The 12741-nt window shown below is 37.4% G+C and overlaps 1 protein-coding gene across 1 annotated transcript in view; it reads right to left on the reverse strand.

Moving 5' to 3' along the window:
* Nucleotides 1-12741, reverse strand: part of LOC128651897 (zona pellucida-like domain-containing protein 1) — a 69901-nt gene that overhangs the window by 33989 nt on the left and 23171 nt on the right. The window contains exon 5 of the mRNA XM_053704864.1: nt 4032-4104. Coding sequence (XP_053560839.1) covers nt 4032-4104 — 73 coding nt within the window. The remainder of the gene's footprint in view (nt 1-4031; nt 4105-12741) is intronic.

The raw sequence follows: 12741 nt of genomic DNA on the forward strand, positions 1-12741 counted from the left end.
AGTATCATCTGTCTAATGGCAGCCATCTTGTAAATTACTAGGAAATGGATAAGAAGATGTATAGGAAGTGTAACAATGCAATACTAAGATGGTGGGAAGAATGACAAATAAACCACCAAAGAATAGGTAAGCACTGCGAATTAAAATATATAGATAAATCACTGGTCTGTGTAAGTGGATTAGACAGGATAAAATCACTATTATTTGGGTATTGTATTACTAACTAAGGGCTAGATTACACGTTAGAGTACACATTCATTTGCACTCATAATACAAGTTGAAAGTAAAAACGAATGTGAGACTACAATCGCATTTGATGCTAGTTTGGTTAGAGTGACTGAAAACCTTGCCTAAGGGTTAGGGCTAAAATAAAAGTTGCACCAAACAACATAAATACTTTAAAATATACAGTTACACTCATATAAACACTATATGATACCAATTAGTCATATAAATATTTAATTGAAAATATTTATAAGGGTTCAAAGCTATATGGTACATGGCCATGCATTTGTATTTGCCTGCAATGGGCTATAATAGATGTGTGGGTGTGTTTGTTTTGTGTCTAAATAGTAATTGTATAATAATATTTAATAATGTATTTTACTGTGTATTTACTGTAAATATTTTACATCCCAATGTTCTTCTTATACAGGTCAATGTTAATACATCTCTCTCTCTCTCTCTCTCTCTCTCTCTCTCTCTCTATATATATATATATATATATATATATATATATATATATATATATATATATATATATATATATATATATCTATACCTGTATATACAGTATATTCCTATATATATATATATATAAATAGAATTAGGCAAAGTGGCACACACCATCCATCGAGCAGCCTGGTGCTCTGCAGCAGAAGTAAATACAGGCAAAATCCAGAACACAAACCTGTCTTAAGGGTATATTGTGTATCCATAAAAAAGCAGGCAGCACAGGAAACTTTGTAACAAGCCTTTTAATCCACAAAGTGTAAAGTAGTAGGGCCTTAACCCATAACGTTTTGGTTCTGAAACAAAACTTTATCAAATGGAGCCCATGGAAGAGAACGGTTTGTTTCAGAACCTAAACGTTTTGGGTTAAGGCCCTACTACTTTACACTTTGTGGATTAAAAGGCTTGTTACAAAGTTTCCTGTGCTGCCTGCTTTTTTATGGATACACAATATACCCTTAAGACAGGTTTGTGTTCTAGATTTTGCCTGTATTCCTATATATATACATATTTTACATTAACATTATTATATATATATATATATATATATATATATATATATATATATATATATATATATCATTAATAATAAAAAAACAACAACATAGGAATGTAAAATATGACCAGTACACCACTTGTAATCTAGCCCTACGTAATTAATGAGGTTAGACTAAAAAGTAAGCCACACAGCCTTAGAACAATTTAACAAAGGTAGAGAATCATACTTAGTAATTACTACATGGAAAACTTAGTAATTACTACATGGAAAACTGTCTGGAAAGCCGCTCATTGTACTTCCCATCAGACAGAATCCTTCTGGAGTTATAGTTACAACTATAACCCCTGGTTTAGTGATATATTATACTATTATATATCTGTCTTTCTTCTGATTAGAAAAAGAAGACTTAATGGAATAACATGCAAATTATAGAATGCGCGTATGAAAAACATATTTTGAAGGACTTTAGTCACTAAAAGTGACTAATATTCTTACTGGTTTTAGACATTACAAATGTTATATTTATTATATTTTATTTTTTAATATGTGCCATGCTTTATTCTGTTACAACTCTGTGGGAACATGTTATGAGGATTCAAGTATTTAAACTGGTACATCAGTAACATATATAGGTGTCACTAAATTCACTTTTATCTAAAATAATGATTTTTTTAGTCCTCTTAAGGACCACATAAATATTTACATAAAGCTGGCTTAAATTTGTGGCTGGATATACTCTTTGGGTTTAGAATCTGATTGTTCTCATAAATGGTGAAATGTACTGTAGGGGACATTTATCTGATCTGTGCTCTGGTGCATGTTCTAGACTGGTATAGCTGGACCTTAGATTGTCTTGCAAACTGAAGTAGCCACATGTCTGGCATAAATAGGACATTGGGGTATTGGTCTTCTCTAGGGATTGATGTGTATTTATATTGCTGGAATAAAGTGGCTGCTGAGGGCATACATTTCATTTGTAGTCTGTTTGTGCATGTAGCTGACACAAAGAGGTAATAAGTTTATATATTATTCACTGTGTGTCTTTCTTTTCCTCTTACTCTTTTTCTTATATTCATCTTACTCTCTATTTCTATCCTCTCTTAATCTATTTTGTCCTTTCTCTCTCTATCTCTCTCTCTCTCTCTCTCTCTCTCTTCTTTTCTGTCTGTTTCACTTTTTCTTATATCCCTCTCTTACTTTCTTTCTCTATCTATCTCTCTCTTTCTTTTCCCTCATTTTCTATTATTATCCCTCTCTCTATATATTTCTCCATCCCCCTCTCTGTCTCATTCTATCTGTGCCTCTTTTTTTTCCTTTGGCCTTGCCCCTAATTGTATTTGCTCTTTCTCTGAAAAAAAAATCTAACCACCCACAGACTTGTATGGTCTCCTTTACAAACAGTTATTTTAATAGAAACGTCTTCAACAAATTCAAAAGTGACATGTTTTGTAAACCATTAATTGCTTCTTTAATTAAAAAGCATGCAATTAAGTTTATAGACAGAGAAGTTAATTTAAAGGATTGGGTGCATTATTGTTCTGTTGCTTTCTATTGTATTGGTAAGCTTTGCTGTAGATTATAGGATCCATCATTTGTGGAGCTCTTATGGTGCAGGGTCACTCATGCTAGCCCGGTAAATGCTAGTTAAGAAATGGCTTCCAAACCTTCCTGGTACCTCATAGGTGGCAACGTTAAACAACCCTGAGCTTGTTTGTGTGTGGGTTATTGACAGGTCACACAAGAATAGAAGACACTATTGCACAAGCACTTGTATTCAAAATAATAAACTGGAGTAGCAGGTGAGCAGAATTCACTGTTTACTCAGTGCAAACACAGGCAGACAAGTTACCTATCTGGTAACCTTGTCTGACCTACCTTAAAGGGACTCATTTTTTCTACATATTCCCTTGGGGACTTGACAGTGTCCCCGGTTTGCACGAGCACCCTGCTTTATGGTTGTGCTGTACCCACTCTCTGTTATTTTGATTTACCTTAAAGGGACAGTATACACCAATTTTCATATAACTGTATGTAATAGACACTACTATAAAGAAGAATATACACAGATACTGATCTAAAAATCCAGTATAATACCTTTTAAAAACTTACTTAGAAGCTCCCAGTTTAGCACCCTCCCCTGCATATAAAAAGGTAGATAACATAAACAGAAGCCTTCAGGAGTCTGTAAACGCATGTATAAATCTGGCACTGTGGGACTTGGTTAGGAGTCTGAAAATCAGCACAATGTTCTTAAAAAAATAAGCAAAACTATACATTGTTACAAAAACACTCCCAGATGGGCTATATAAATAGGTCATCTACAAAACATTTATGCAAAGAAAAATCTAGTGTACAATGTCCCTTTAAGATAAATGGAGTCATATGACTGAATACACGTCACACACAAGCTTTACATTTTCAGTCTCAATGTAAGCAATAGAGATATTATCTAAAATAAAATAATCATTGAACAAGCCACTGGATGATTTTTAATAGGTACTTTTATATTATATACAAAATCTAAACATATTATGGGGACATTTGCCTATTTTGCCAGGCACTATTCAAAGAATAGTTTCACGCCCTCAATATGGAACGCAATGCAAAAAAAATCTAAAGAGAGATTTACTTGGAGGGAAAAAATTATTTGAAACCCTGATGATGACAGTTCATTTTCTATTACAAATATTGCATCCATTGACTTCAAAAATGATTAAGCAGAAAGGGTTATAAAACTGTAAGATATTTATGATACAACTCCAATTTGTTCCTGGAATAATAAATGTACTCAATGGCTTACCACAAACAACTGGAGAGTGAGCGTGCTGATGAAACTACCATTATTAGCATTGATTGCTACATTATTTCCAGCCCTGCAATTAGGAATAAACATGATTAATGATTGCACAGTCATGACCAATATAGCTGTCAATAATTTGCTTAATTAAGACATCCTCTTACTGTGTTTTTACATCATTACATTATTTCACCTATTTTAGTAAAGTTCACGTAACTACTTATGAAGAATCGTTATACTTGTGAGTAAAAAAAATTATTCAGATATATTTTCTCATAAATGTTTGTAGTATAATTTGAAATACATACTGTATATTTATCATTAGTGATATGTGAAAAGCTTTGCAAAACTCTGTTCTATTGGATTTAAATGGATTGGGATAGGCTATGCACCTATACACTTTATGGCCAAAGCTATGTGGATAACTGACCATCACATCTATATGAGCTTATTAGACAACTCATTCCACAACTATTGGCATTAGTATCAAGTTGACCCCCCTACTACTTTGTAGATATAACCACTCCTACTCTTCTTAGAAGATGTTCCATGAGATTTTTTAGTGTGTATGTGGGTATTTGTGCCCATACAGCCAAAAGAGCGTTTGTGAAGTCAGGCACTGCTGTTGAATGAGATTGTCTAGCTCACAATCAGCATTTCAGTTCATCCTAAAAGTGTGGGGTTGAGGTCAGGGCTCTGTGCAGGTCCCTCAAGTTCCTCCACACGTCAAACCATGGACCTGGCTTTCTGCACAGTCATGCTGGAACAGAAAAGGGCCTTCCCCAAATTGTTGCCACAAAGTTGGAAGTATCCAACTGTATAAAATGTTTTTTTATCCTGTAGAGTTCTAATGACTATTTACTAGAACCTAGTTTAAACCCTGAAAAACAGCCTCAGACTATTATTCCTCCTCTAGAAAACGTTACAATAAGCACAATAAATGGTGGTAGGTTGCATTCTTTTTGCATCCACAACACCCAGGATCTTCCATCAGACTGCCAAATAGTGAAGTTGTATTCATCACTTCAAAGATCATATTTTCATTGCCCCAGAGTCCAGTGGCAGCATGCTTTACACCACTCAAGCCAAAGCTTGGCATTGTGCATGTTGATGTGAGGATTAAGTTCAGCAGCTCAGCCATGGCAACCCATTTTATTAAGCTCCCAATGCAGAGTTCTTGTGCTGATGTTGGTTCTAGACACAGTTTGAAATTTTGTAGTGAGAGATGATAGGCAAATGTTATGCGCTACACACTTTATTTCTCAACAGCGCCCTTCTGTAAATTTCAGCTGTCCAACCCTGTTCTGTGGTTGCTTCTAGATTCTTCCAAATTAATAACACTTATATTTGACAGGGGCAGATCTGGTAAGACAGTAATTTCACAAACTGTCTTGTAGCAAAGGTGACACCCTATGACAGAGCCAGGTTTAAAGTCACTGAGCTCTTCAGTATGACCTGTTGTACTGCCAGTGTGTATCTATAGAGATTTCATGGCTAGGTGCTGGAATTTATGCACCTGTTAGCAATGAGTGTGGCTGAAACACCAGATCATAATAATTAGTAGGGGTATCCACATACTTTCTTTCATATAGTATATATTAAAGGTATCTCCTCTACATTGCCTTTGCTATTTGTCTTGCACATTGTTTTATTTAGTCTACTGGTTAGCATGGCACCAGTCTTTCTCTACATAAAAAGTTCATAATACAAAAAAATATATATTTATGTATAACTTATGATAAGTTTGAAATGTGAAATAAACTTATCTTATAATGCTAGTAAAATCATGTTTTAATTATATTCTAAGATTGTAGGAGCAAATAAGTAATAGTTCCTCTCAGGGCCGCCATCAGGGGGTGAATAGGGTGACTCCTGTCAGGGGCCCAGTGGGTGAGGGGGTCCCCATAAAGCAATCACAACTATTATTTAATAAAAAATATATATATATATATATATATATTTTACATTTTGGCAGCCACCAGAGGTCGCTACAGTAGATTGCTATTAAGCGTGGGGAAATATCATTACAACGAGTAAAGCATTAGCATTTGAGAGGATTTCTGAGTGTGCACTAAACCACTATGCACAGTGTGAGACAGACTTGGCACTTCAGTTTGTACAGTGTGTGTGAGTCAGATGGCAGATCACTTTCATTTGCAGAGTAAGTATTTTTGTTTGTATTGTTTTTTTATTTATTTGTGCAATTTAAAATGGTAAATTCAGTGTATTTATGATTATTTGACAATGCTGTAGAAATTCTATATTTAAAACCATGCAGAAATGTTTGCTCCTCAATACATAAATGGTAGGTGCCGTTTTGGCAGATATGATTTTTTTAATTTATATATATATTTTACATTTATATTTACTGCCCCTTTATGTGAGGACTTTCCAGATGCCAGGAGGCATTTTATCTAAGATTTTTACATCTGCATAAAATGTTGTACTCTCCGGCTAAGATTGCTCAGTGTTTGAAATGAGACAGGTTAACTTAACACTGTTCAGTTTATACTACAGCTGACTTAATTTTGAAATACATACAAACAAGCTTAAATGCTGCATTTAACCAGATCTAATGGTATGAGACTGAGTACCACAGTTTATGGTTCCACCAAGACCATATAGAGTACAACATTTTTAAAATCCATAAGTACAGCTGACAGATTTGAAGTGGTGCTCTTGGTTGGGAAAATGGGGGGGAAAAACCCGCAAACATATGTCAACCTTTCAAAAGTACTTTTCTTCATCTATCCCTTCTGACAGATCACTAATGTACAATTTTGAATTCAAGTATTTGTGTTTGCACATTTACAAATATGATTCTTTAAAAAGTGATCTCTTTTAATTTCTGCTATTTTTTTTATCATGCATGTCACACACTGTTGAACAATGTGCAGACATTTTACCTCCTGTGAGTGTTTCTGTGGGTATCTGTATTTATGTATTTGTGCTTTTGTTGGTGTCTCTATGAGTGTGTATGTATTTCTTTTCTGTGGGTCTCTGTGTGAGGGTTTATGTGTCTGTCTTTGTGCATTTTCTGTGGATGTCTCTGTGAGGGTGTGTGTGTGTATGTATGTCTTTGTGTGTTTTCTGTGAGTGTCTCTCTGTGTGTGTGTGTGTCTTTGTGTGTTTTCTGTGGATGTATGTGAGTGTGTATGTCTTTGTGTTTTTTCTGAGACTGTCTCTGTGGGTGTTTCCTTGGGTGTATGTGTAAGTTTGTGTTTGAGTTTGTGTAGTTCCATTGTCTGTTCCTTTTTAGGACATTTTGACCAAACTACTGAGTTCTGTGTTTGTGTGTTACTACCATCACAACATTTCCAAGTTTGACTACACTTAAGAATAAAGTGCATATACGTTTTAGTCACATGGTCTAAAATTGCGCATGTCAAAGGGGGGCCTGATCATTGGTTAAGTAAGGGGCCCCAAAATTTATTTTCAGCATTGACCTCACAATTTGTATCCGATGATTGATGTCCGCCACCTTAGAGGTGGTGGATGAGTTAAGGATAGTGATGTCGCGAAAAGTTCACCGGCCAATAGTTCCCGGCGAACATAGCATGTTCGCGTTCGCCGCGGATGGCGAACATATGCGATGTTTGGTCCGCCCCCTATTCCTCATCATTGAGTAAACTTTGACCCTGTACCTCACAGTGCTTTTTTTTTTTTCCTGTGTAATCTAATTGCAGTTGCCTGCCTGCCAGCGTGTGTGTCAGGCTCACAGCGTATACTGTGCCCACTTGCCCAGTGCCACCACTCATATCTGGTGTAACAGTAGTGTACATTTAAAAAAACAACACTTTTTTGACTGTGAAATAATAGCAGACAGCTGCCAGTACCCAAGATGGCCACCAATAAGGCATATGGGGAGGGTTAGAGAGCTGTTTTGGGGGGATCAGGGAGATTGGGGGCTAAGGGGGGATGCTAAACCACAGCATATGTAAATATGCTAAAAAAAATTAAAAAAAATAAAAACCTTTTATTTTAGTACTGGCAGACTTTCTGCCAGTACTTAAGATGGCGGGGACAATTGTGGGGTGGGGGAGGGAAGGGAGCTGTTTTGGAGGGATCAGGATGTCTGATGTGTCAGGTGGGAGGCTGATCTCTACACTAAAGCTAAAATTAACCCTGCAAGCTCCCTACAAACTACCTAATTAACCCCTTCACTGCTAGCCATAATACACATGTGATGCGCGCCAGCATTTAGCGGCCTTCTAATTACCAGAAAGCAATGCCAAAGTCATATATGTCTGCTATTTCTGAACAAAGGGGATCCCAGAGAAGCATTTACAACCATTTGTGCCATAATTGCCATAAAAGCTGTTTGTAAATAATTTCAGTGAGAAACCTAAAATTGCGTAAAAATCTAAGTTTTTTTTTAAATTTGATCACATTTGGCGGTGAAATGGTGGCATGAAATATACCAAAATGGGCCTAGATCAATACTTTGGGTTGTCTACTACACTACACTTAAGCTAAAATGAACTCTACAAGCTGCTTACATGCTCCTTAATTAACCCCTTCACTGCTGGGAATAAAACACGTGTGGTGCGCAGTGGCATTTAGCAGCCTTCTAATTACCAAAAAGCAACGCCAAAGCCATATAAGTCTGCTATTTCTGAACAAAGGGGATCCCAGAGAAGCATTTACAACCCTTTATGCCATAATTGCATAAATTGTTTGTAAATAATTCCTGTGAGAAACCTAAAGTTTGTGAAAAAGTGAACATTTTTTTTTTATTTGATCGCATGTGGCGGTGAAATGGTGGCATGAAATATACCAAAATAGGCCTAGATCAATACTTTGGGTTGTCTACTACACTACACTTAAGCTAAAATTAACTCTACAAGCTGCCTACATGCTCCCTAATTAACCCCTTCACTGCTGGGCATAAAACACATGTGGTGCGCAGTGGCATTTAGCAGCCTTCTAATTACCAAAAAGCAACGCCAAAGCCATATAAGTCTGCTATTTCTGAACAAAGGGGATCCCAGAGAAGCATTTACAACCTTTTATGCCATAATTGCATAAGTTGTTTGTAAATAATTTCTGTGAGAAACTTAAGGTTTCTGAAAAAGTGAACATTTTTTTTTTTTTTTATCGCATTTGGCGGTGAAATGGTGGCATTAAATATACCATAATGGGCCTAGATCAATACTTTGGGTTGTCTACTACACTACACTTAAGCTAAAATTAACTCTACAAGCTGCCTACATGCTCCCTAATTAACCCCTTCACTGCTGGGCATAAAACACGTGTGGTGCACAGTGGCATTTAGCAGCCTTCTAATTACCTAAAAGCAATGCCAAAGCCATATAAGTCTGCTATTTCTGAACAAAGGGGATCCCGGAGAAGCATTTACAACCATTTATGCCATAATTGCATAAGTTGTTTGTAAATAATTTCTGTGAGAAACCTAAAGTTTGTGAAAAAGTGAACAATTGTTTTTTATTTGATCGCATTTGGCGGTGAAATGGTGGCATTAAATATACCAAAATGGGCCTAGATCAATACTTTGGGTTGTCTACTACACTACACTTAAGCTAAAATTAACTCTACAAGCTGCCTACCTGCTCCCTAATTAACCCCTACACTGCTGGGCATAAAACATGTGTGGTGCGCAGTGGCATTTAGCAGCCTTCTAATTACCAAAAAGCAACGCCAAAGCCATATAAGTCTGCTATTTCTGAACAAAGGGGATCCCAGAGAAGCATTTACAACCATTTATGCCATAATTGCATAAGTTGTTTGTAAATAATTTCTGTGAGAAACCTAACGTTTGTGAAAAATGGTGACATTAAATATACCAAAATGGGTCTAGATCAATACTTTGGGTTGTCTACTACACTACACTTAAGCTAAAATTAACTCTACAAGCTGCCCACATGCTCCCTAATTAACCCCTTCACTTCTGGGCATAAAGCACATGTGGTGCGCAGTGGCATTTAGCAGCCTTCTAATTACCAAAAAGCAACGTCAAAGCCATATAAGTCTGCTATTTCTGAACAAAGGGGATCCCAGAGAAGCATTTACAACAATTTATGCCATAATTGCATAAGTTGCTTGTAAATAATTTCTGTGAGAAACATAAAGTTTGTGAAAAAGTGAACAATTTTTTTTTATTTGATCGCATTTGGTGGTGAAATGGTGGCATGAAATATACCAAAATGGGCCTAGATCAATACTTTGGGTTGTCTACTACACTACGCCAAAGCCAAATAAGTCTGCTATAATGGCATGTCTGGCACACAGTGTTGGGGCAGCGGTCCATCTGACCACTGATACCTGGTCTGCAAAGCATGGTCAGGGCAGGTATATCACCTACACTGTGCGCTGTGAAGCGGGCGTAACCCTTACACTACCTGATCGATACAACATCATACCTGATGTTTTAAAGCACGTTATTCCAAACAATTTAGGAATGTTAGGTGATTTATGCCCTTTATGGATTAAAACCAGACTCTGCATCAACTATGTAATTTTCCATGGGAGTTTTGCCATGGATCCCCCTCCGGGATGCCACAGTCCAGGTGTTAGTCCCCTTGAAACAACTTTTCCATCACTATTGTGGCCAGAAAGAGTCCCTGTGGGTTTTAAAATTTGCCTGCCTATTGAAGTGTATGGAGGTTCTCCCGGTTCGCCAGTTCGCAAACTTTTGCGGAAGTTCGCGTTCGCCGTTCGCGAACCCAAAATTTTATGTTCGCGACATCACTAGTTAAGAAGCAGCGGTCTTATGACCGCTGCTTCTTAACTTATGTTTCAAGCGGACCTGAAACTTCAGGGGTAGATTCCAGCATCCGCTGCTTGATAAATCTATCCCTATAAATCTAAGCCTTTATAATCATTACTATATTTTGTTTCATTCTGAAAACAAGATTTTAGAAAATATATTTTTGAAGCAGTTGAGCTAGTGATGTCACGAACCTAAAAATTTGGGTTCGCGAACGGCGGACGCGAACTTCCGCAAACGTTCGCGAACCGGCGAACCGGGCGAACCGCCATAGACTTCAATAGGCAGGCGAATTTTAAAACCCACAGGGACTCTTTCTGGCCACAATAGTGATGGAAAAGTTGTTTCAAGGGGACTAACACCTGGACTGTGGCATGCCGGAGGGGGATCCATGGCAAAACTCCCATGGAAAATTACATAGTTGATGCAGAGTCTGGTTTTAATCCATAAAGGGCATAAATCACCTAACATTCCTAAATTGTTTGGAATAACGTGCTTTAAAACATCAGGTATGATGTTGTATCGATCAGGTAGTGTAAGGGTTACGCCCACTTCACAGTGCGCAGTGTAGGTGATATACCTGCCCTGACCAGGCTTTGCAGACCAGGTATCAGTGGTCAGATGGACCCTTGCCCCAACACTGTGTGCCAGACATGCCATTATAGCAGACTTATATGGCCTTGGCGTTGATTTTTGGTAATTAGAAGGCTGCAAAATGCCACTGCGCACCACACGTGTTTTATGCCCAGCAGTGAAGGGGTTAATTAGGGAGCATGAAGGCAGCTTGTAGAGTTAATCTTAGCTTAAGTGTAGTGTAGTAGGCAACCCAAAGTATTGATCTAGGCCCATTTTTATATATTTCATGCCACCATTTCACTGCCAATTGCGATCAAATAAAAAAAAAATTGTTCACTTTTTCACAAACTTTAGGTTTCTCACAGAAATTATTTACAAACAACTTATGCAATTATGGCATAAATGGTTGTAAATGCTTCTCTGGGATCCCCTTTGTTCAGAAATAGCAGACTTATATGGCTTTGGCGTTGCTTTTTGGTAATTAGAAGGCTGCTAAATGCCACTGCGCACCACAAGTTTTTTATGCCTAGCAGTGAAGGGGTTAATTAGGGAGCATGTAGGCAGCTTGTAGAGTTAATTTTAGCTTAAGCGTAGTGTAGTAGACAACCCAAAGTATTGATCTAGGCCCATTTTGGTATATTTCATGCCACCATTTCACCACCAAATGCGATCAAATAAAAAAAAAATGTTCACTTTTTCACAAACTTTAGGTTTCTCACAGAAATTATTTACAAACAACTTATGCAATTATTGCACAAATAGTTGTAAATGCTTCTCTGGGATCCCCTTTGTTCAGAAATAGCAGACTTATATGGCTTTGGCGTTGCTTTTTGGTAATTAGAAGGCTGCTAAATGCCACTGCGCACCACACGTGTTTTATGCCCAGCAGTGAAGGGGTTAATTAGGGAGCATGTAGGCAGCTTGTAGAGTTAATTTTAGCTTAAGTGTAGTGTAGTAGACAACCCAAAGTATTGATCTAGGCCCATTTTGGTATATTTCATGCCACCATTTCACCGCCAAATGCGATCAAATTTAAAAAAAACTTAAATTTTTCGCAATTTTAGGTTTCTCACTGAAATTATTAACAAACAGCTTTTGCAATTATGGCACAAATGGTTGTAAATGCTTCTCTGGGATCCCCTTTGTTCAGAAATAGCAGACATATATGACTTTGGCGTTGCTTTCTGGTAATTGGAAGGCCGCTAAATGCTGCTGCGCATCACACGTGTATTATGGCTAGCAGTGAAGGGGTTAATTAGGTAGTTTGTAGGGAGCTTGCAGGGTTAATTTTAGCTTTAGTGTAGAGATCAGCCTCCCACCTGACACATCAGACCCCCTGATCCCTCCCAAACAGCTCCCTTCCCTTCCCCACCCCACAATTGTCCCCACCATCTTAAGTACTGGCAGAAA

The sequence above is a fragment of the Bombina bombina genome, chromosome 3 (genome assembly GCF_027579735.1).
Source record: "Bombina bombina isolate aBomBom1 chromosome 3, aBomBom1.pri, whole genome shotgun sequence".
Classification (NCBI taxonomy): Eukaryota; Metazoa; Chordata; class Amphibia; order Anura; family Bombinatoridae; genus Bombina; species Bombina bombina.